The sequence below is a fragment of the Rhinopithecus bieti genome, unplaced genomic scaffold (assembly GCF_001698545.2).
Source record: "Rhinopithecus bieti isolate Rb0 unplaced genomic scaffold, ASM169854v2 scaffold_19966, whole genome shotgun sequence".
NCBI classification, from domain to species: domain Eukaryota; kingdom Metazoa; phylum Chordata; class Mammalia; order Primates; family Cercopithecidae; genus Rhinopithecus; species Rhinopithecus bieti.
This window is the reverse complement of record NW_016809923.1, coordinates 2,244,113-2,266,477: the sequence shown is the minus strand read 5'-3', so window position 1 is coordinate 2,266,477 and position 22,365 is coordinate 2,244,113. Positions and strand designations below refer to the sequence as shown.

At 35.7% G+C, this 22,365-nt stretch overlaps 1 protein-coding gene across 1 annotated transcript; it reads right to left on the bottom strand.

The window, feature by feature from the left end:
• Positions 1-3,478: 3,478 nt before the first annotated feature.
• On the bottom strand, positions 3,479-13,004 carry GCG (glucagon). Its single transcript, XM_017890965.1, has 6 exons — positions 12,758-13,004; positions 9,681-9,781; positions 7,949-8,110; positions 6,145-6,282; positions 4,631-4,774; positions 3,479-3,972 (listed from the first exon to the last, which is right to left on the bottom strand). The coding sequence occupies exons 1-6, from the start codon at positions 12,995-12,997 to the stop codon at positions 3,966-3,968; spliced, it is 792 nt and encodes a 263-aa protein (XP_017746454.1). The 5' UTR covers positions 12,998-13,004; the 3' UTR covers positions 3,479-3,965.
• Between the last annotated feature and the right edge of the window lie 9,361 nt (positions 13,005-22,365).

The following is a 22,365-nucleotide window of genomic DNA, read 5'->3' as shown; positions in this document are numbered from 1 at the left end:
AACAATGCAATCAAAAGAATAAAACACTCAGATTCTAGAACATAAAAGCAAAAAACTTGCAAGATTTGCAATAGAGAAAGTAAAAGCATGACAAAACAGCAAATACTGTATACTCAGTCTCAGCAGAAAGATAATAATTGCAATTTAATTTAAAACTCTTGAGTATTCCCAATTTGACTTATCAAATAATATTTTTTTCATGTGATTATGAGAAATAATCCAAGGATGCCGACCAACGGCCTGCAATGAGCAGGTCACCCCACAGCACAAAAACTATGTAGCAAAAATGTTAACACTGGGGAGGTTGAGAGGCTATTCTGTCCAGAATATGTCCAACCTCAATGCATATATGATTCAACTGGGGATCTTATTCAAATGTCGTTTCTGATATGGGGCCTCTAGGATGGGTCCAGACATTCTGCATTTTGTAACTGTTTCCCTGTGGATATTGATGTATCTGACCTGCTGTGTAGTCCACTCTTTGAGGATCAAGGCTGTGGTCTCATATTAAACTCACATGGAAATACTTTGAGGACATCTCCAGCAAGAATCCTATGACATTTTATATTCAAAAATATATTTTGAATATTTTTGAATGTATCTACCTCCTCATTTTCTATTAACAAAATATTATATGTTCATTCAACTTGATTCCTTTATTCCTTCGTGCTCATTATTTCATCTCTGTCTATAATTAAGGATATAAAATGCTGTAAAAGTTTTATGCTGAATATTCTTCAATAATTTGTTTTGTTTTGTTTTTTGAGACAGAGTTTCTCTCCTGTGGCCCAGGCTGGAGGAGTTCAGTGGGGTGATCTCAGCTCACTGCAACCTCCACCTCCCAGGTTCAAGCGATGCCCCCGCCTCGGCCTTCTGAGTAGCTGGGATTACAGGTGCCCACCATCACGCCCAGCCAATTTTTGTATTATCAGTAGAGACAGTGTTTCACCATGTTGGCCAGGCTGTTCTTGAACTCCTGACTTCAAATGATCCACCCACCTTGACCTCCTAAAGTGCTGGGATTATAGGTGTGAGCCACCACACCCCGCCTCTTCAATAATTCTTTGTTGGATGCTTTACTTTTATTCCATTCTGAGGGAGTCCAGGGTTCTGGAAACCTGCTTGAACTTAAATCAGGCCAACACATCCCCACACTACAAACATGACAGTAAAGTGAGCCCTGGGTATTTCAACTCTGGCTGTGGAAATATACCCTTTAATTTTAATTGTCTGCATAATATTTATTCTTTCCCTTGTTCTTACAGTAGAATCCTGAATTTTCTATGGGATCCAATATATCCAGCTGAGAGACATTTCCCAGCCTCCCTTGTAGCCAGGATGGGTCATGGGACACATTTTTGGCCAACAAGACATAATTGAAAATCTGTTGGGTATTTTTTGGGAATGTTTTGCTTTCTCTAAATTGGTACATCACCATCCTGATTATCAATTCTCCTTGCCTACCTTTCTTCTCGTTTTTGTCTTTATCTTCTTCCTCTTTCTCCTTCTTCTCCTTCTCCTTTTCCTTTTGTGTCTTCCCTGGAAAGTAGATAAGAGCTGAAGATGGAGCAGCCACATTTCAATCTGGAGTTACCATGGGAGGAAAGCCATTTGTTAGAGATAGCAGAGCAGAAAGAAAAAGACCACAAGCTACCCTGACATGTTTACCTTTGATCTTCTTGCCTCTGGGCTTCTGATTTTGCGAAACATATAACCTTTTTATCAGTTTAGTCTCTGTGGTTGGATTTATATTACATACAGTCAAACATAACACCTAACTGATATATTTCATTTAATTTCTACACTTGAATGACTCCTCACTCACTTCCTTAGCTTCCTTTTTCAATGACATCCCTTTGTTTGACTCTTGAACTTCAGGACAGACTTATCTTTTCTATTTTTGACCCTTGGCACTCTTTTGGGCTTGACTCACACTCACTGTCTTATGCTCTCCCTTCCATTTACCTCCACTACGTGCCAGTTTTCTTTGTGGACTACCTCCTCTCCTTTGTATGAGTGCATCCGTTTCTGAAGGATGATGCCTCACTGCGTGTATCCTGAGGTGTTCTCAAGATTTTGACTTTGGTTTCATGAAAACACACACATACACACATGCATGCATGCATACACACACACAGAGGTATATATTCAGTTTCCAAATCAAATTTTAGTTATAAATGGGACATTTTAGGTCACCTGTGGATAATTGGTATAGGGGTGGTAAATATAACACTTTGCATAAAATAAAACATAGTGAATATCTGAAAGTTGCCTTGAGCTCCTTCATTGAGAACTGTGAAAAATACTATACTTTGATCTTACCAATTGAATACTTTAACAATCAACGTAGCCATCTTCTACCTAAAAAATAAGAAAATGAACAAACAAAAACCCTATGTGTGAATATGCTTTTGTAGCCTGTGAGCCTCCCTCATTGAGGTGTTTTGGAGGAAGATACAATGTTTTGGATTCTGGAGAAGCTGACAGACATAATTTTGACACATACAGTGGTAACTTCTGCCCTGACCTGCTCCATGACCACCATTTTAGGATGAATACTTCAGGATGCTATTTTTACTGAAATCTCATTGTAAGGCAAAAAATCAGTTATAATCAAAGACTTTTTTAAGAAATGATGGTGATTGGACAATTTTAACTTTGTATTTTCACATGAGGAACTTAGTTCCAGAGAGTTTATATGACTTGCTCAGGATCCTACAGCTAGCAGTAGCCTTAATTAGACAATTCTGGTCTTAAGATTTCTATCCATTTCAGGAAAAGCTCATCACTATGTAAACAAATAAGAGTGATCATTACAGGTATTAGTTCAAATTCACTACCGCTGATCAAAGTATAGAAGTAATTTGTAAATGTTAGAATCTTATTGGTGAGTAAGTCCACCCTGTGGGAGCACTATAGAGATAGAGAAAGAGAGTTGGCAATTGCTAAATACAGCAAAGAAAAGTCTCAGACTTGGCAATCACTGTCAGACTGTCCCAAGATATTGGCCATTGCAGGACAGGGAGAAAAGGGTACAAGGCATGATGGGAAAACTCAAATGCCTGCAGGTGCAGTAAGCAAGGAAAGTGGGCCAGAGGTAAGTTCCTTGATGTCTCCATTATGTAGGTGGGGTGTGGGAGCATGCATGGGCAGGTGCTGGAGACCTACAGAAGCCCGGGAACACCTGATCCTTTAGTAAGAGGCAGCTGCTACTTAGCTACAGGATAGACTTGCCTTTTGGGTCTAATATTGCCTGATGACCTACTTTTTCAGGAGACGCTACAAATCAATAGTTTTCTATGAAAGATCCTGATTTTTCAATGTTGGCTCAAAATGTTAAAAGTTCTGTGCAGCCATTTGAAGCATGAAGTCACGCCTGTGCACCAGATTTGACTTGTGGACTGCAGCTTAGAAAACAGGGGTGCTTGGAAGGAGTGGGGCGTGAAAAAGGGGGACATAAAGAGAAAACAGACAATGATAAAGAAGCTTGAAAATTTTATTTAATTGTATCTTTGATACATTGAAAGCTGATTATTTTTAAGACAAAGGTTTCAAGAAGAAAGTTATCTTTCCAGTTTCACCACTGTGGCTACCAGTTCTTCTCTTCTCCTATTATTATAATGCAGATATGTCATGATTGGAATAATTTACATTTATAAATTATATCATAGAAAAATAATTTTATCACTAAATGTAAACAGGTTGGGGTACTTCATCCAAAATAAGAAGAAAATAACAGAATCTAGCACTTTCATATTTTATAGCTGATATTTTAGCACTATTTTCACAAAACTTTATTCCATTTACAATTTTTGGCTACACAACACTAAAAGAAAATTTATTTATGGGCATGTAAAGCAATATGGCCTCAGAATATACCTCTTAAATTTACAGGACTTAACGTTTCAAACATCCCACGTGACTGGCAGGTGATGTTGTGAAGATGATCTTGAATAGTGATATAGTTATTTCCTAGAGATTAAAAAAAGAAAATTATTTAACACAATTACAATGAGAAGATGATATGGTTACCTTATCCAGAAAGTATTTCAGTGATTTATTTTGATAAAAGTTGTTTATTAATCCCTTTGTCAGTAAATCTCTCCATCCTTTGGACTCTTAAAATATTTTCATTTAAAGATTATTTATCCTAAAATCTGCCCATCAAAGCTATCAAACAATTATTAATAATTACTAAAAAATCAAAATTCATCAAGATAAGTATTTTTTGGTGTCCAGTTCTCACTACTCTTCTTATTAAGCATGTAATATTGTATATGCTGCATTTCACCACTGTGCTAAAATTTCAGAATGCATAGCAATTTTTAATGCGACCATATGTGAATGATGTAACATTTCCAATGTTTCATTTCTATCTGTGTTTCTAGCTTCTTGACTCTAATAGACACTCAGTAAATGTCTCTGGAATAAATGAATAAATGTATACAAACTGTAATGATACAAAACAAACATAACGATGTACTCTTATATGACTTAAACATGCATAATTATTTCTTATATAACGAGAGATTACAGACTTTCCCCCTACATGGGGAATAGCTTGTAGCAGTATGGCAATCAGTACTTGTGAAAGTTTGATGGTTTTCAGAATTAACTAAAAAGCTATCACCTGTCAGTGATTTTGGTCTGAATCAACCAGTTTATAAAGTCCCTGGTGGCAAGATTATCAAGAACCGTGTTCATCTCATCAGAGAAAGAACCATCAGCATGTCTGCGGCCAAGTTCTTCAACAATGGCGACATCTTCTGGGAAACTAAGAAAATAAGGGTTAAAATTAGCGTTTGATTAGACATTTCAAATAAATGATCATAGATTGTCTACCACTGGTAACATGCACAAGTGTCTTGAGGAAACAGGAAAGGATTCTGTTTTTAAAGGGCATATTATGAAACACCTGATAAAAACCCACGTGGACCGGTGACTGCCCGAAAGAGAAAGTAGTAGAGCTGGGATCTAATACCAAGCCTGCATAATTTCATGCCCCTGTCAATCTTCCAGGTTGTTTTGAAGATTTTAGTATATTGACAATACAGGAACTATTGTTGAGATTATTAATTTGTCTGTAGTTCAACAAAATATAACATATCCTATAAAACCAGAGATTGCTGGAACAGCCTTACAAAATGCAGTATTAAGAAGTTAAAGCTTCATCTATATTAGATTTTTCTCTTTCAGTGGTTTTCAATTGCAGAATTTTTGCTATCCCTTTAAAACACTACAAAATATCGTCAAGAGTAAGAAACTATGTTACCATTGGTTTTATAAGTTTAATTATTAATGTTTTAAAAACCAACCATTATGCTAGTTCTCTTTCATCTTGAGATCTCTTTAAATTTCAGTAAGCTTGTTTTAAATCTAATTTAAAAATCAGAGTTGAACATATATTCTCTGTCTCTCATATTTCATCTCTCCAAAAAAATCAGGAGAAAATGAGATGGTTCACGGGTCTGTTTGGTTGTGTTAAGATCCAAGCAAGTAATGAATGGTCTTGGTTGTTTTTCAACTTTGATTGTTTAATAGATATCTATATGACAGGCCCATACAAAATTGGATATGTAGTTAAATGTATGGATGTTTTTATCTATTTGTACTTTGAATATCATTTTATCAACATTTTATGTTTGGTCACTTTCAGTCTTCATCAAATTTTTATCTGAATATTTATTAACATATAAATATATGTTGATCACATATGTAAATATTTAAAGTTAAGCTGTAAATATTACATGTTTTCTTTAAACATTGGAAGTTTTCAGCACCGTTTCTTCTTTTTCCTTATCTCTAGCTCCCCTGGAACAGTCCTAGTTTAAACTTGTCTTGGTGTGGTTATTAAAAACACCCTATTTACTCTCAGAGGTGGCCTGGTTTGGCCAAAGATTTAATACCTAATTATAATGCAACTGTAAGGGGGATAAAAATGTAACTTGTTTGGCTCTATTAATACTTAGTACCAAAAACAAAATGGACTCAACTTTTGTATACTGTTTTTCATCAATAGGAATTATTTCCTTACTTTGCAAGACTACTAATTGCTTCTGTAATCCAGATCCATATATAGATAACTGTAGTCTTAAATTTTCTGCATCAAGGCAAAAAATGTCAAATAAGAATGTACAGACTTACTCTCGCCTTCCTCGGCCTTTCACCAGCCAAGCAATGAATTCCTTGGCAGCTTGGCCTTCCAAATAAGAACTTACATCACTGGTAAAGGTCCCTTCAGCATGTCTCTCAAATTCATCGTGACGTTTGGCAATGTTATTCCTGAAAGAAATGTGAAAGTTAAATTGAAGATCTGTCTCTTTGGCAATATGGTTCTCACCTATAAGCAGTGGCAACTTTGGGTTCAGGATTCTATGTAGAAGGGGCTTAGGGGATGAGAGTCGCTAGGGGATTTGTCATGAAGCTACGTTAACGTTCTGGATTGAAATTGGTGGAAGAGGGCTACTAACAATCGGTGGGCTAAAGCTCCCCCCCGCTTCCCAGCATACCCATCTGCAGTCCCCTGCTTGTGCATGCCATTGGTTATTAAAGCTGCCTTACCTTTGACGTTAGCCTCAATGAATACAGGCTATCCACTCTGCTATGTGACTTGCAAGCAAGGCAGCTGTTTATTATTAGTAAGTATGGGGTCAGAGTTAGTTAATTGATTTGAGGGAAAGCAAAGGACCATCTTGAATTGTCACCAAAAGGACCACTTGATAATGGATTAAAGAAAATGTGTGACCTGGTAGCAACAAGGAAAGCAAAGAAGATGACCCCATATCAACATCAAGTATGTGCAGAGCACCGTGGAGGTGAGCCGTCAGCTGCTGTCAGTCTCCCTGGCACATATTACACCATATTACCTCATCTTAAACACGTAGCCAACACTGCTTGAGTGTGAGGATTGCTTTACATCAATTTACCAAGTTGTGGCATTCCGATTCTAGAAAATGAGGGCAGTTGTTTGCATTTTTATAAATTTGTGATTTCTCACCTTTCACGTAGTCCTTAACAGGGACCTCTCCCAGTGTCTGCTCTGACCATGATAACCATCTTCCTGTGGTTGTACCCTCTATTTTAAGAACCTTAGGTTAGCAACTCTATTTCTCCTATTCCTCCTGCTTGCTTGTTCTCTCTCCCTCTCTCTCTCTGTCTCTCTCTCTCTCCCTATCTTACTCTCACTCTCTCTCTTCTCCATTCTATCCAGACAAATCTATGTCCTTTTCCTGATTTTTTTGATTTCTTCAGCTACTTTCTATGCATAACTCCCTTCCCCTTGTGGGCCACCCTCCAAAAAAATTGTGAAATTCCACCATCTCTGTGAAACCCTTGCGGATAATTTCCTCCAGTAGCCTAGATGCAGCAAAAAACCCAACACTCGTCAAAGAAAATCCAACATTAAAATGTATGCCTTCCGATAGGCTTGTGTTCTTATTTGCTGCCTTCTCTCTCTATGCTGTGCAGCTAGGCTGTAATTTTAAATGCATGTCTTGGATTTTATTCTACAAGAAAAAGAATGCATCTGTTTCCATTCCTTACCCTTGGCTGGGGGATAATTTTAATGTTGGGTTTGAACCCCACAAAAGAATGTTACATTTGCTCTATCTTTTGGTAGAAATTAGATTGGTAACCTCGTAGGTCCACAAAAGTAAATTTTCACTTTAAGGGAAAGTGAGTAAGCAAGTAAATATTGCTAGGACTACCATTGGGAAAATAATTTAAAGTCTATGTCACACTGGAGGTTGGGTGAGTGGTTTCGAGGGGTGCGGGTTAAGACATTTGGAGGTATAATACAAAGGAGAGCATCCACAACCCTAAATATCTTCAAAATGATCAGAGCTTATGGGCACTATTTGACGAGCATAAGAACTTTATAATGTCAATAGAAATTTTAGACCTATTTAATACATTTATGTGCAAGTTTGAACCAGGTTTAGACTCTTACCTGTTCCTCTTGGTATTCATCAACCACTGCACAAAATCTTGGGCACGCCTAGAGTCCAGATACTTGCTGTAGTCACTGGTGAATGTGCCCTGTGAATGGCGCTTGTCCTCATTCATCTGATCAGGATCACCGAGTGGGTCTGCCTGGGAAGCTGAGAATGATCTGTGAAGAACAGTGATTGGTACAACATAAATCTCTCTTCAAGAGTAGACTCATTTGAGAAGCATCTTCACTACAAAAATACAAGACCATATAAAACAGTAAGGCAGACATCTAGAGTATTTCAATAGGTAGTTTAGAGAGATCTTCCTCAGCTTGTCATGAGATCCCATCGTTTTAGTATAGTTGCATACACTATTATTCTGAATTCTAGTAACATGTTTCTCAACTGACCTCTTTTTTTCTGAAATAGGATTAAACAAATCTTTTTCTACTAATTAATCTACCCATGATTATGCTAATAGTCACAGAAGAGAGTAGTGACTTGAATATTTTAAAAGAGTGAAGAATCCCAAATCATTTCTTTGGGCAGCAGATTTATGTTCCCAGTTTTGTTTTGCATATATTAATATGAAAACAGCACAATTATCTAGTTATATGGTGGCTAATAGTGGAAAGAAGACAATTAAAAGTTCAAAGAAAGGCAAGAAAAAGGACACTTACTAATTTGAAACTGTATCATGAATAATCCATATGCCACTAATCAACAGTTGGTTGGCATGGTAAATACATGGGGAAATAGTCAATGTAATTAATACTCAGAAATGAGATACTATTTTTACCTATGAAATTAGCAAAGATTGAATGCTGAGGAGGATATTATGAGGAGTATTTCTACACTGTTGATGAGAGTGTGCATGTATATGAACTTTCTGGAAAGCAAGTTGGCAAGATATTATAAAAGGTTTAAACTCATTCAGACCCTTTGATACAGTATTTTTACAACTATAAACCTATGTGCAAAAAATGGTAAGAAATGTAGGAAAGTGTGTATACAAAATGTTGTTTGCAACATTATTCATGGAAGAAATTTAAAGACCTCTTAAGCTTCCCAAATAAATAGCTAAACAAATATTGTACATTTATGAGATGAAATAGTATGCAATCATTAAATATCATATGTTTAATAGATATTTTTAATAATATAATAAAATTGTATAATAATACTACATTAAGATATCAAGCATGATACAAAGCCATATAATGAGCCAAGAGATATTTATGTATGGTTTACATAAAACACAGGGAAGTAATACACCAAATTTGTTTACTTTGAACAGCTTTCTTTGGACAGTGGAATTTTGAGTACTTAGTATTTTTTGCATACTTTTCATACTTTCCATCATGAACATGTATGGCTTTTACATTTAGGAAGAAATAATGTTATTTTTTAAAGGAGGAAAAAAGAGAAAAGGGTTGGTGTGAATAATTGAAATAATCTATTATGCAGTGTGTGAGTAATGAATTGACAGAATCATCTGTAGATTTCAAAGAGCTATAATTTCCCATGTAACATGTTTTTCAACATTTCTCTCTCCTTTGATTATAAAAAAACACATACTCTGATCTACACTCCAACAAAGTCTGCTTTTATCACAAGGATACTTTAAACATTTGATCATTGTGCAGAACATTTACTCTGAATTACTGAGACCCTATTCACTAATCATAGTTTTCACAGGCTTTATTCGAACCATATTGATACGTTAGTTCGAGACTACCGATTTAATACCTGGATTTCTCCTCTGTGTCTTGAAGGGAACGTTGCCAGCTGCCTTGTACCAGCATTACAAACAATCCAGCCACAAAGTAAATGCTTTTCATTTCTGCTGTCTGTCAGAACACAGAATGGGGGTAGGGTAAGGGGGGCAGGCCAGCATTTTTAAACATGTTAGGCTAAATTAGTTAGATTTGACTAGATAAATATCGTAAGTAGAAAGAAAAAGCTAGTGTTATCAGTTTTATTCTGATTATATTTTCAGCTTAGTTTTAAATAGTGGATTATGTTTTTTCCCCAGATTTTTTGGAGGCAAAAAAGGACACAAAAGATGTGTTCCACCATTAAGCTTTTTCATTAATGTAGGGACACTTCTGTTTAATAATTAGAAGGCTCATTTCCAGACTGGAAATTAAAATGTCCACAATCAACATTTAAAATACCCACTGTAGATGATATGCTACATATGGTTAGCCTGAATGGCACCTTATCCATCATGCCACCCCCCTCACCATCAGTCTGGCTTTCAATTAATAGTCCTTCACTTCCAAGCATTTACATTATACTGCATTTCAACCATCTTAAAGCAGCCTCAGGCTACAACTTGGCATACCAGCTGTCGGTTCAGATGTATTATTCATTTATATTTTAAATAGTGTAACTTGGTCTAGACTTTGTAATTATAAAGCGGCCAACAGATTTGAGGTATTTTAGGGTGCTTTGACCTGTTCTAAATTAAAGGGAAAAAATCATTTTAAAGACAAGCAATTTGCAACAAGAACTAATGCTTCTGGCAACGTGAACAATCACAACTAAAAAACTAAGAGATTACTATCTAAAAGAAAATTAGAGCTTACTTCTAAAGTCATAAAAGTCCCCAAGTTTTTTTCTAATTGGACTTAGATGAGAACATGTCATTCACAGCTGATGACACCATAGACTTGGTTATAGGATACACCTAATTGCTTGTCCTTGTGTCACAAGCAGATGCCCTGTGAAGCCATAGTATGTTAAGGACATGATGATGCAGTGTGGATGGGGACTGGGACCAATGTGAATGTGGGACAGAGTGTCCCCACAGAGCAAGCTCTTCCATTTTCTGAATGGGGACATCAAGTCCAGTATTTGTTATGGATCTCTGCTACTTTGAAACCCAATGGTGTTTCCTTTGAGAAGTGGGCATTTCAATCCAAGTTTGACTATGCTTATCCACAAATAATTTGAATGAGTATTTTTAGCAGATGACATTTGGTTTGGAATAAGGATTTCACAAATATTATCATTTTTAAACTATCAATCTTTTCCTTAATATCTTATCTGTATTTGCTATCACTGGCAATAAAACATAGACACTGTAATACCTGCAGCAGTAACTTTTTTCTTTGAAATATTAAGTTTTTTTGTAGACTGAATGGACGATTAGACAAAGGAACATAATAGGAATGATATATTCACCCTTCTTCATTCATCAACATCAAATTACCATTTGACATTTTGCTATGCTTCAGTTTCACCAGTTGGCAGACTTTGGAAACCTTGCCATATATTTAGGTAGTGTCTTCTGATTACTTCTGATTATAACTCTCAATTGTTATATCCATGCTTTCAGGAATATTTAAATATTTAAGTAAGCACTTCTTTTTACAATTATACCACTGTTGGAAAGTTTCTTGTAAAAGCTTTCAGTCTTTCACAAGACTGAAAAAATACTCATTCCACCCAAAGTCCTAAGCATTTTGCAGTATCTCCTATTATGTTCCATTGAGGCAGATTTAGAGCAGAAGGTATCCTGCCACTTCAGGAGCCGATGGAAGAAAAACAACCATAAACAACATAAAGAAGTGAGCGTTCTGTATCTAATAATATTACCAACAATAAATGACTTCCTCTGAAGAAAGAACTGGCTTTAAAAATCTCACTTATTTGTTTGTGAAAGTCTACCGAATTGTGGGAAAAAATAAGAATAGAGTTAATTGTTTGAATACAATTGCTGAGAAAGTAAATATTTATGTTATTTTAGTATCAAAATCTTATACAATAAGAAAATAATTTCCAAATTTCCCCCTCTTTAGGTAGTCTAAAGAGAGGCTACAGTTTTGTAAGAACTACAAATTTCCACTTAAATTTAAAGGAAAGTATGGTAACAATAATAAGTAGGAAGTCTTAGAGAAAGATTAATCTTAGACCTAAAAAAAGAAGACATTATATTCTATCCCCAAATATGTTGACATTGTAGTCCACATAAATCCTTTTTTAAACTGGTTAGCTCATTTTATGTAATAGGTCTTCAGCATGTATGGAAAAATACACCACTTAATCATTTACTCCATTGAAGATCTTTGTAAATTTGTGTTTTGTCTTTACGAGCTTAATCTAAAAAGACAAATTAAAATTTTATTCCAGAGGGTAGCTATTTTAGATTTTATTACTATTTGTCCTCAATACATAGTAAATAGTTATTAATCTATGACTTCACTCAGATCCATCCAAAGAAAACCCCCAAATAGATACTTGTTCTCCGCACCAAGTATGCTATGTTTTATTTACAAAGAGTAGATTTCATGGACTTTGACTTTCTGATAGATGTCTGAAATTTGAATATTTGAAAGATGATATTTAATTTGCTCTTTTGGAAAACTAGAGATTTTAATTGGTAAAAAGCAATTTCTGTTATAGGCTCCCTAATGGACACATTTCTGCTCACTTTAAAAGGCGCCTTCTGTTCAAAGTAGTGTACACATCTATCAAGTCCAAGAAAAATATTTATTCTTCAAAATGTTACCAATTATTTTAAAATACAATTCTCATAACAGCTAAGTATTATAACAAGTGCATTGATTTGAATCTTTGTTTTCTTTCTATTTTATATTTTTGCATGGAATTATTTTTCCAACTCGCTTTGCAACTTCGCTATATTAAAGTACACGTAAATGCATTTGATATAACCTTTTCATCTCCGTTCCTCTCTGTCTGCTATTAGTAATAAAGTCTAAGATGAAAGAACAACATTTTAATTTATTTATAATACTTTGATCCCTTAAAAATACTTAACTGTACCCCAAACAGGATTTACAGTTTTATAATCATCTTACCTTCCGGTAGCGTGCTGTAGAACAGAGCAGGTGAAGAGAGAGCAAGCCCTCTTTGGGAACTTTTGATGTGCTCTGTGTCCTAAGCTCTGCACTTCTGCACCAAGGCGCACTGCTTTTATATACTCTCCAGCTCTGTTTAGCCTCACAGATATTACGCTGACAATATAAATTTCTCATCTGTAAATAATGAGTTTTTGTTACAAATGACTTCCCTCGCCCACTCACTTTGCTCATCTGCATTCAACGCTTACATTGGGTGAGAAACCTCAGAGACCTGGAAACTTTTTATACACTCTTGTGTCTTTTTTTTTTTTTGGTTGGGAATGGGAAGAGCAGCTTGGAAATTCACCTTCCACTTTCAGTCACGCATGAAAACCACTTAAGTTCTCTAAAGTGAATTTTGATGTTGAAGACAAAAGACCCTGAAATTACATAGCCCATGGCCAGCCCTGTTTTGTGCATGGCCTCATTTGAGGTTCTTGTAAGTCTTTTGGTTTGCTACCTAGCCATGATGAATTTACCTGAATATAACAATCACTTCAGTCATTCATCTACCCAAATAATGATCATTCATTCAACACGTAAGTATTAAAAATCCTTTCCCTCACTACATGGAGTTTATTTATGTTGTGTTTATGGAAAATTTAAGGATACTGATTAAACCCCAATGTGTCCTATTTTAATAAATGGAATTCAGGTAGAAAGGATGGAGCCAAATGAAGATTAAACATCCAAGATAGCAGATGCTAATAGGAAATTATCTGGCATTTTTTCCCTTCTAATGTACATTTAAAATCTAATTTTACTGATAAGAGAGTGGGGTACTAAGTTACAAAAGAATGAGATGAGGAAAACTGTTGAGATGAGATGCATGTTGTCATGTTTCCTGAGTTTTGTGACCGACCACATAGGCCTTTAATGATCTGTAAGATTTAGCAGAAATTGTTCTGGTCACTGTAGAGAAATAGAAAAATCATAAACAATCTGGACAGACAGCATAAGAAGTAGTGTCAGCATAATTCGATTTTAGTTTTCCTGTTATTGACCAGCTGTGTGACATTGGTCAAGTCACACATTCTCTTTGTGTCTCTGCTTCCTTATTTGTAAAATGATAGGGGTTGGCAAATGTCTTTTCTAAAATAAAAAATTTTATTCCATACTGCAAACTCATCACAATGTTTCCTAACTAGATTCCAATATTCTAATATAACCAACCGCATGATGTAACTGATGACTTGCGTGGAGGTAAATCACTGAGGCAACTGGAGAAATATTCGAAATGAACTTAACTGTTCAATTTGTGCATGAGACCAACGTTTGAATGTAGAGCTACTTAAAGGCCATAGAGATCAGTTTCAAGTCAGACTGGAAGACCTCATTGAGGGGTTTTTGTGCTGGTGATTATTGATGCTAGAAAGCCTTGCTTTGCAAAGTGTGGTCCAAGGACCAGCATCATTTGGGAGCTTGCTAGTCATGCAGAATCTCACGCCCATCAGAATCTGTATTTTAACAAAATCCTAAGGAAATCTGTGTTCGTATTAAAATTTGAGAAGCACAGCTGTATAAAATATCCGTCTCACTTTATCTCCTCATTGGTACTGCTGGTGTCTTGATCTGAGACCGGCTTCTTGGCACTACCAGCAGAGGGGGTGAAAGAACAGAGAAAGGTGTCACGCCCCAGGTCGGTCTAGAGAGTAACACTTGTAAATACGGTAATAGCTTGAAAGAGTGGATTGATTTAATGTATGATTACCTTGTCTTTCTGTTTGGCTAAAATCTTCACACAACTATTAGCTATATTTTTAATTGTTTTGGCAGATTCAGTTCTATTTTTCCCATTGTCTATTTGTCTATTTAAGTAGATGTTTCTTTCTGTCTCTCTGTCTCTGTCTCCCTCTTTCCTTTTCAGACTGTACTTGTTTGTGAAGCAGCCCTAAGAAAGAAGATCTGCAGATCATGTATATAAAACTTTCAAGAAAGCACTGGCCTTGCAGTAACTATCCTCTTCCAATATTTAACTACCAAACATTTTTCTTTCCCTCCACTCTACTTGCTTCCATTATTCTAGAAGTGACTATCCCTAGTTGTTTCAGAAAATTTCCTGTGACTTTATCTCCAGCCCACTGACATTCCTTCTTGGGGCTCCCAGCACCATAAGGGTAAGCATTCTGAAGATGTATAAGCAATAAGAACCCCACTGCACTGTGCCCTGCTCTCCTCTCTAGGAGGGACAATCAGGCTTCTTCATGGACACCGCACTGTCAGAGATTAAGACAGAACTCAAGTGCAATTTGGATTTGCAGATCTTCCTTCGATGACTGTTCCAGCATGAGCCTCTACTTGGCCTGTTCCCATCAATACAGTTATTCATTGATTTAGATGTGAGGCAAGGAAAGTGGCAGCCCTGTATTTCTATGACTAGTGTCATATATGATTTCTTTATGATGTTTAGTCCTAAGGACAATTTCCACAGATTTGCAATCTGTCCAGTTGCATGAGGCTGCATGCAGGACCTCATGCTTGCCTTAATGCTTTTACCATCTTGAAATTCTTAATAATTTACACAAAACCATGCCTTGTGGGGTTATTGTATGTTTATTTTCTGTAGCTGCTCAGAATACTTAGGAATATTTGAGTATGGTAAAGATCCAGGTTCACAGTGAGCTGTGGTGGGAAGCCTATGGTCAGGGAGAACTCTCAGACGTTGCTGATTGGAGTACAGAATATTAACTCCTTTGAAAGGCAGTTTGGTAATACTTATCAAAGTGACAAATACCTATAGTTCTTGGCCCAGTAAAGCTAAAGCACTATTCTGAACATTTATCCCATACATATTGCTATGTAGATATGTAATGATGTAGGTACAAGGTTGAGTACAATAGTAACAGGTGGGAACTAATCCAAGGGGCCAGCAATAGAGCACTGTTTAGAAAAAAAATGAGGATGCTGTCTATTTACCAATATGGAAAGACTCCAAGATATACTGTTAGTTGAAAACAGGAAAGTACAGAATGGGTATGTAGTAGGCTACCTTTTGTTTTAGAAGGTAGAGGGGCAGAAATACATGTTTATTTTTCATAATTGCGTCAAAAAATTAGAATAAACAAGAAGCTAATGAAAGTGCTTACCTGTAGGGGGCAGTGTGGATAAGTGAGGTGCATGTGGACAGGGACAGGATGCAAAGAATACTTCTTTATATATACCTACTATGTGGTTTGGATTGTTTGACCATTTGATTGAATTATCCATTCAAAACAAACCAAAAAAATGTAATTTAAAAAGGAGTGACAGTACAACTACTTTGGAAAAAGGTAAAACTTTACAGCTAAATGTACAATTATGCTTTGATCTAGCAATCCACTCCTGGGTATTTTATCCAAGAGAAATAAAAACATATGTCCACAAAATGACTTGTAAAAAAGTGTTCAAATAAGCTTTATTTACAATACTTAAAAACTGGAAACAACTGAACTATCCATCAACAAGAGAAAGAATAAACAAATTGTGATACGGAATTCATACAGCAACAAAAGTTAAGCAACAGCTGACTCAGGCAGCAATGTGGAAGAATTTTGCAGACATTATGCTGCATAAAAGAAGATGGACATGAACAACTATATACTGTATGAATCCATTTATAGAAGTTCAAGAACAGGCAAAACTGAAGTTAAAAAAACTCAGAACTGTGGTTGTTTCTTGGAAGAGGATGGGAGAGGATTGCTTAAGAGGGAACTTTCTGGGAGATGGAAATATTCTATATTATGGGTATGTGTTACCAGGTTTATCCGATTATCAAAATAGTACAGCTAAGATTCGTGATTTTTAATTTATGTAAATTTTACCTAAAAGGAAAAAAAAAAAAGAATAGTTACAAAAAGAAGAAGTCTGAGGTGTGGGTGGAGGTACAGATGACACAACCATGGCAAAATACTGATAATTGTTGAAGCTGACTGATGGATAAACAGGGTTCATTGTGTGATTCTGCTTACTTTATGTTTGAAATTTCCCATATTAAAAAGTTAAAGCCATAATAGAATGATTGTGGAGATGGAGCATTAGCACTAAGTGGTCATTTATCACTTTGGAAGTCAAAGAGTTAGACTTTTAAGTAACTGAGGATTAGCTAGGTAAAATAAGTGAACTTCACAGACACATGGTGGCAACAGAGCCTGGATGGAAAACAGTAGCATAGGACAGGGCGAAAGTAATGGAAAAACAACTACAATGAAGGAAGAGAGAGGAAGATACCACTCAGAGGTAATGGAATCAAAATCACTGCTCCCTTCTTCTCAATGTTATTCAACACCCATCCCTAGGATTTGCCCAGCTCTGTTTGATAAAACTGCAGTAGCGACCAGTCAAGCTTTCCTGATATGCTTGAGGTTTGTTTTTGATTCTTGGACAGTATTTTAATACCCTGTGCTGTAACCTAGGAATAGCACAGCGCATGTAGATACCATCCAAGGGTCCATAACAAGGGTCTTCTGAAAATAGGTGTGAACCTTCAAAAGATCAAAGAAAAATTATGTATAGCATTTGAGGAAAAAATTTTGTTGATTAGTTTTAACTTTGAAGATAAAAGGATCAAGAGCCACTTAACAAGAGTATTTGAAAAGCTAAAAATTGAGTATATACAATATAATAATCAGATGTCCTTCACATCTCTATGGGTGACTTAATGGGCTCAGGGATCCAGGGGTAATAAAAGAAAAACTTTCAGGGGAAGTTCTGAGTTTGCCAGAGGATGTGAGAAATACCCTTCCTGAGAGATATTTAAAAATCAGTTCATGACCCATCCATCTGGAAGGATTCTGAGGAAGCCTGCTGGGGTGGAGGGAAGATTTAGTAATAAGATCAACGGATAGTCTTCCTGCCCTGAGGCTCCGAGACCCTGCAGACAGCCCGCTCACAAGTCTGTGCAGGGGACTTTGTGGCATCATGGCTTTGCATTCGTTGATTTTATCTTTTGCAAGATCTCTGGTATAATGAGATGTTTAAAATTGTTCTAAGTTTCAGTTGTTATTTTTATTCCTAAAGGGAACAAGAAAGAGAAAGAAAACAAAATCATATTTGTACAAAAGAATCTTATCTCATAATTTACAAGCAGAATATATATTTATATGTATAAATACATATATATCATTGAATACATGTGTTATGCTACTATTTTTCGCATATTGTAGCTATAAAAAACAAACCATATGTCATTACATTTATCCAACCTCTTGCTCATCTGGAAAGACTTTTTTTCTTCAAGCTTCTAAGAGTCTTTAATGTGAACCAATTAAAACATTGCAATTTTTTAAAGTCTTCTGTAAAAGGAAGTAACTTCAGCCATTAGAAAATTTAAAATTTGAAGTCTGTATACTAAGAAAATGCAGAGAATGCAAACCTAAGTTATAAAGACTTTTCTTGTTCATTATACCTTGTAGTAAGATTTGCCCCTGCCTGAAACCTACTCAGTATTGCCAATTTGTATTTTATCAGATGTATCATCAAGATATGCCCAGTTTTCTGATGAAACTGAAATGATATAATCATAGAAGGGAGGAAAATTCTTAAAGCCATCTAGGCTATTACCCTATTTTAAAGCTGAGCTTTATTTAATTTATTACAATTCATTGTTTGGCTATTTTATTCTTCAAACCTGGAGAATAAATTTCTACATTTCCAGTTTGCAATAAACGACCAAAATAATTTATTTCTGCAGTCAGAAACATTTCTATGGCCAGAAGTATTTCATATCTGTGTTCTAGTCCTGGCTCTTACTGAAAGGTAAATCATTTCTTTGTTGCCATGTTGTCAGAAGATGAAAAAGCTGACTTTTCACATCCGTTTTAATAAAAATTCTTTTCTCTTCATAAAGCACAGTCGACTAACCACAAGTCCTTTCTAAGGCTGAAGAAAGAATCTCCCTTTGTTTCTTATATGTCTAGTCCATGATTGCCAGCATTCTCCTCCATAAACACTTACCAACAAAACTCTAGAGGCTGAAGACCATGGCTTTTACACCTTTGTTTGCATTCTTTTCTTTTTCTTTCTTTCTTTCTTTTTTTTTTTTTTTTTTTTGAGACGGAGTCTCGCTCTGTTGCCCAGGCTGGAGTGCAGGGGCACGATCTCAGCTCACTGCAAGCTCCACCTCCTGAGTTCACGTCATTCTCCTCCCTCAGCCTCCGGAGTAGCTGGGACTACAGGCACCCGCCACCATGATCGGCTAAATTTTTTTTTGTACTTTTAGTAGAGGCAGGGTTTCACCATGTTAGCCAGGATGGTCTCCATCTCCTGACCTGGTGATCCGCCCGCCTCGGCCTCCTAATTTGTTTGCGTTCTTTCCCCAGAAATAATGGGCAAAACTCATAGTAGAAAAAAAGGTGATGCAAATAATATCTTAAAAAATTATTTGATTTATTAAGCATCAATTTGCCTCTAATGTTTTTATGGACACTTGTCCTAATAAATGTATTGTTGAAGACTGTTGACATTGATGCAAAGAATCAAGTAAAAATTATAAATTCAGAGATACATTTGACTAAACACCCGGGGTAAAGTGTAATAGTCATTCCTTCCATTGGTTAGCACATAACTTCAACCAGCTGATTAGCTTATTACTTTTTTGATTTCTCATCTGGAATTCATATAGAGATTTAACTGTAAGCAACAGATTTAAAAATAATAATATGAGCACCAGTATTTTTTACAATTGAGAAATGAAGATCAAGCCCTCTAAGAATAGAAGTAACTACCATTTCCTGAATATGTACTAAAGGCAAAGTTGAGTATATTATTGTCTAATACTCGAAATACATAATGAGTTTAATATTTTTGGCTTCATTTTACAAATAACAGGACAAGGGCTTAGAACAGGCAACCAAGTTGCTTAAAGCCATATCTGGGTCCGAATACAGGACCCCACTACTTTGTAACCTTTCTAGAGTAAGGCTTTGCAAAGTAGTCCTGGAAGGACATGCAAAATCTCCTCAAATCAGATTTGACTGCTGTCTAAACCTATTCAGAACTTCCAGATAGCTAAGATAACAAGACAACTAAATGCTAAACAATTGGCGATTGAGGTATTTTTGGGCTTAGTTTTTTAAAATGTATGATTCAATAGTTTTAGTATGTTCAGAATGCTGTGTCACCGTTATCATTATCTAATCTCAGAACTTTTTCATCACCCATAAAAGAAACCCCATAGTCATCAGCAGTCACTCCCCCTTGCCCTCTTTCCCAGCTCTTGACTACTGATCTACTTTTTCTATATACACATTTGCCTGTTCTGTGTATTTTATATAAACGGAATCACTCAACATATAATCTTTTTTGTCTGATGTCTTTTATTTAGCATAATATTCTCAAGGTTCATCCATGTTGTAGAAGGAATCAGTACTTCATTCCTTTTTATGATTGAAATGATTCCATTGTATGTATTTACCACATCTAGTTTACCCATCTATCAGTAACGGACATCTGGATGGTTTCCACTTTGGGGCTATTATGCATAATGCTGCTGTGAACATTCATGCACAAATTTTTGTCTGGGCTATGTTTTTAATTCTCTTGGGTAAATACCTAGGAGTAGAATCGCTGGCTTATATGCTAACTCTATGTTTAACTTTTTGAGGAACTGCCAACTGCTTTCCAAAGCGACAGTGGAGATTCTGTTTTTTAAGAATCAGATCCACGAATTTTGGATATGTCAAACGATGGACTTTTTCATCCTTTTCAACAGCTACAGATTTCAATGAGGACAATAAAGGAGCATAAGATCGAGAGGTCAGTGGGGGGGCAGGTCTTGGTAAGGAGGAGAGACTTTGCTTTTTGTTTCCTCTAGACTGAATTGGAGCGTCAATGAGAAGGAGGCAAGATGAGGCTGGATGTTGGAAAAAGTCTCCTTGGAAGAGCTGCTCTGTTGAGTGCTGTTAAGCAGAAAACTGAAAGATGAAAATGTAGGGGTCAGAAAAGGGATTTTCTTATATGACAGGTTTAAGCATTTTGAGTGCTCATGGGCTGTAAAATGTAGATCTGGAATAAGTGGCGGGGGGGGGGAAATCCTGTGGTTTCCTCTGTGCTTTGTATAGAGACATAGTGGTGTGAGTGGCAACTGGGTAAAACAAGTGTAACTTAAATTTAATTTTTTTCTTTCATTGAGAATAAAAATATTCCTGTTATTGGCAACAACAATGGATCACAATAGATTCTTCTAATGCACCTAAGAGCCTAATTTTCTGAACTAGTCTATTCTCTTATAACAGAAGCTTTAGTCTATGATCCAGGAATAATGCAATAATTATTATAGATTACTCATACTGAAAATTATTACAAATAAAATTTTAAAAGAAGTTTTAAAAAATTATTGAGGTGACATTTACATAACAAAATAAATCCTTTTAAAGTGAACAATTAAGTAACATTTAGTACATTCATAATGTGTGCAATTGCCACTTCTATTAGATACCAAAACAATTCCGTAATTTCAAAATAAAAACCCATATTCAATAAGAAGTTTCTCCTTACATCTCTCTCCCCACATCCAGTGGCAGCCACCACATTGAATTCTGTCACTATGGGTTTACGTATTCTGAACATGTCAGATAAATTGAATCATACAATAGCTTTTTGTGTCAATGCATTAGAGATTCATCCATGTGGTAGTATATGTCAGTACTTCATTACATGCATGGTGCAATAATATTCTGCTGTATGTATATACCACAATTTGTTCATCCATTCACCCATTGATGGACATTTGGGCTATTTCCGCTCTTTGAATATGGTGAATAATACTGCTGTGAACATGTTTGTACATGCATTTGTTTGAGTACCTCTTTTCAATTCTTTTGAGTATATATATATGTGTGTGTGTATATATATATATATGTAGGAGTGGAATTGCTGAGTTATATGGTAATTCTATGTTTAACTTTTTAAGGAGCTGCTAAAGTGTTTCCCACAGTGGCTGAAGCATTTTACATTCCCACCTGTGATGCGCAAGAGTTCCAGTTTCTCCACATTCTTGCCAATATTTATTTTTTGTTTTTTTCCGGAATAGTTATAGCCATTTTTGTTGGCATAAATATACCTCACTGTGGTTTTGATTGGTATTATTCTCATGACCAAGGATGCTGAGCATCTTTTCATGTGCTTGTTGGACGTTTGTATGTTTTGTTTGGAGAGATGTCTCCTCAAATCCTTTGCCCATTTTAAAATTTTGCTGTCTCTTTTCCTATTGTTGAATTGTATGTGTTTTTAATATATTCTGGATACTGAACCCTACAAATAAAGTTATATTTATATATATGTAAATATGTAAGTATATATAGCTATGAGACATACATACAAATATATATAATGTATAAGTTCTTTATAAAAAATGAATAAAATTTTAATGATAAAAATTATACATTTTAATAATCACATTCATAGTTTCCATGACTTTACTTACTTTCTGGAAAATATGACACAGAGATGATTTGAATATTGAGTTGCTATTTATAAAGTTTATTATAAAATTGTAATACTTTGATAGTGATAGATTCCTAATTTTTGTTAAGAGAAAAACACATGCAGAAGGCTCTAAGTGTGCATCAAGAAACTGATAGTAGGATTTC

Bases quoted from the DNA above. Each gene is read 5' to 3' on its own strand.
- GCG (XM_017890965.1), bottom strand. From the start codon at position 12,997: ATGCAGATGAGCAAAGTGAGTGGGCGAGGGAAGTCATTTGTAACAAAA. The intron at 9,782-12,757 runs GTAAGATGATTA...GTGTTCTGACAG, and splicing joins CTACAGCACGCTACCGGAAG to ACAGCAGAAATGAAAAGCAT. The intron at 4,775-6,144 runs GTAAGTCTGTAC...TTATTTTCTTAG, and splicing joins AAAGGCCGAGGAAGGCGAGA to TTTCCCAGAAGATGTCGCCA.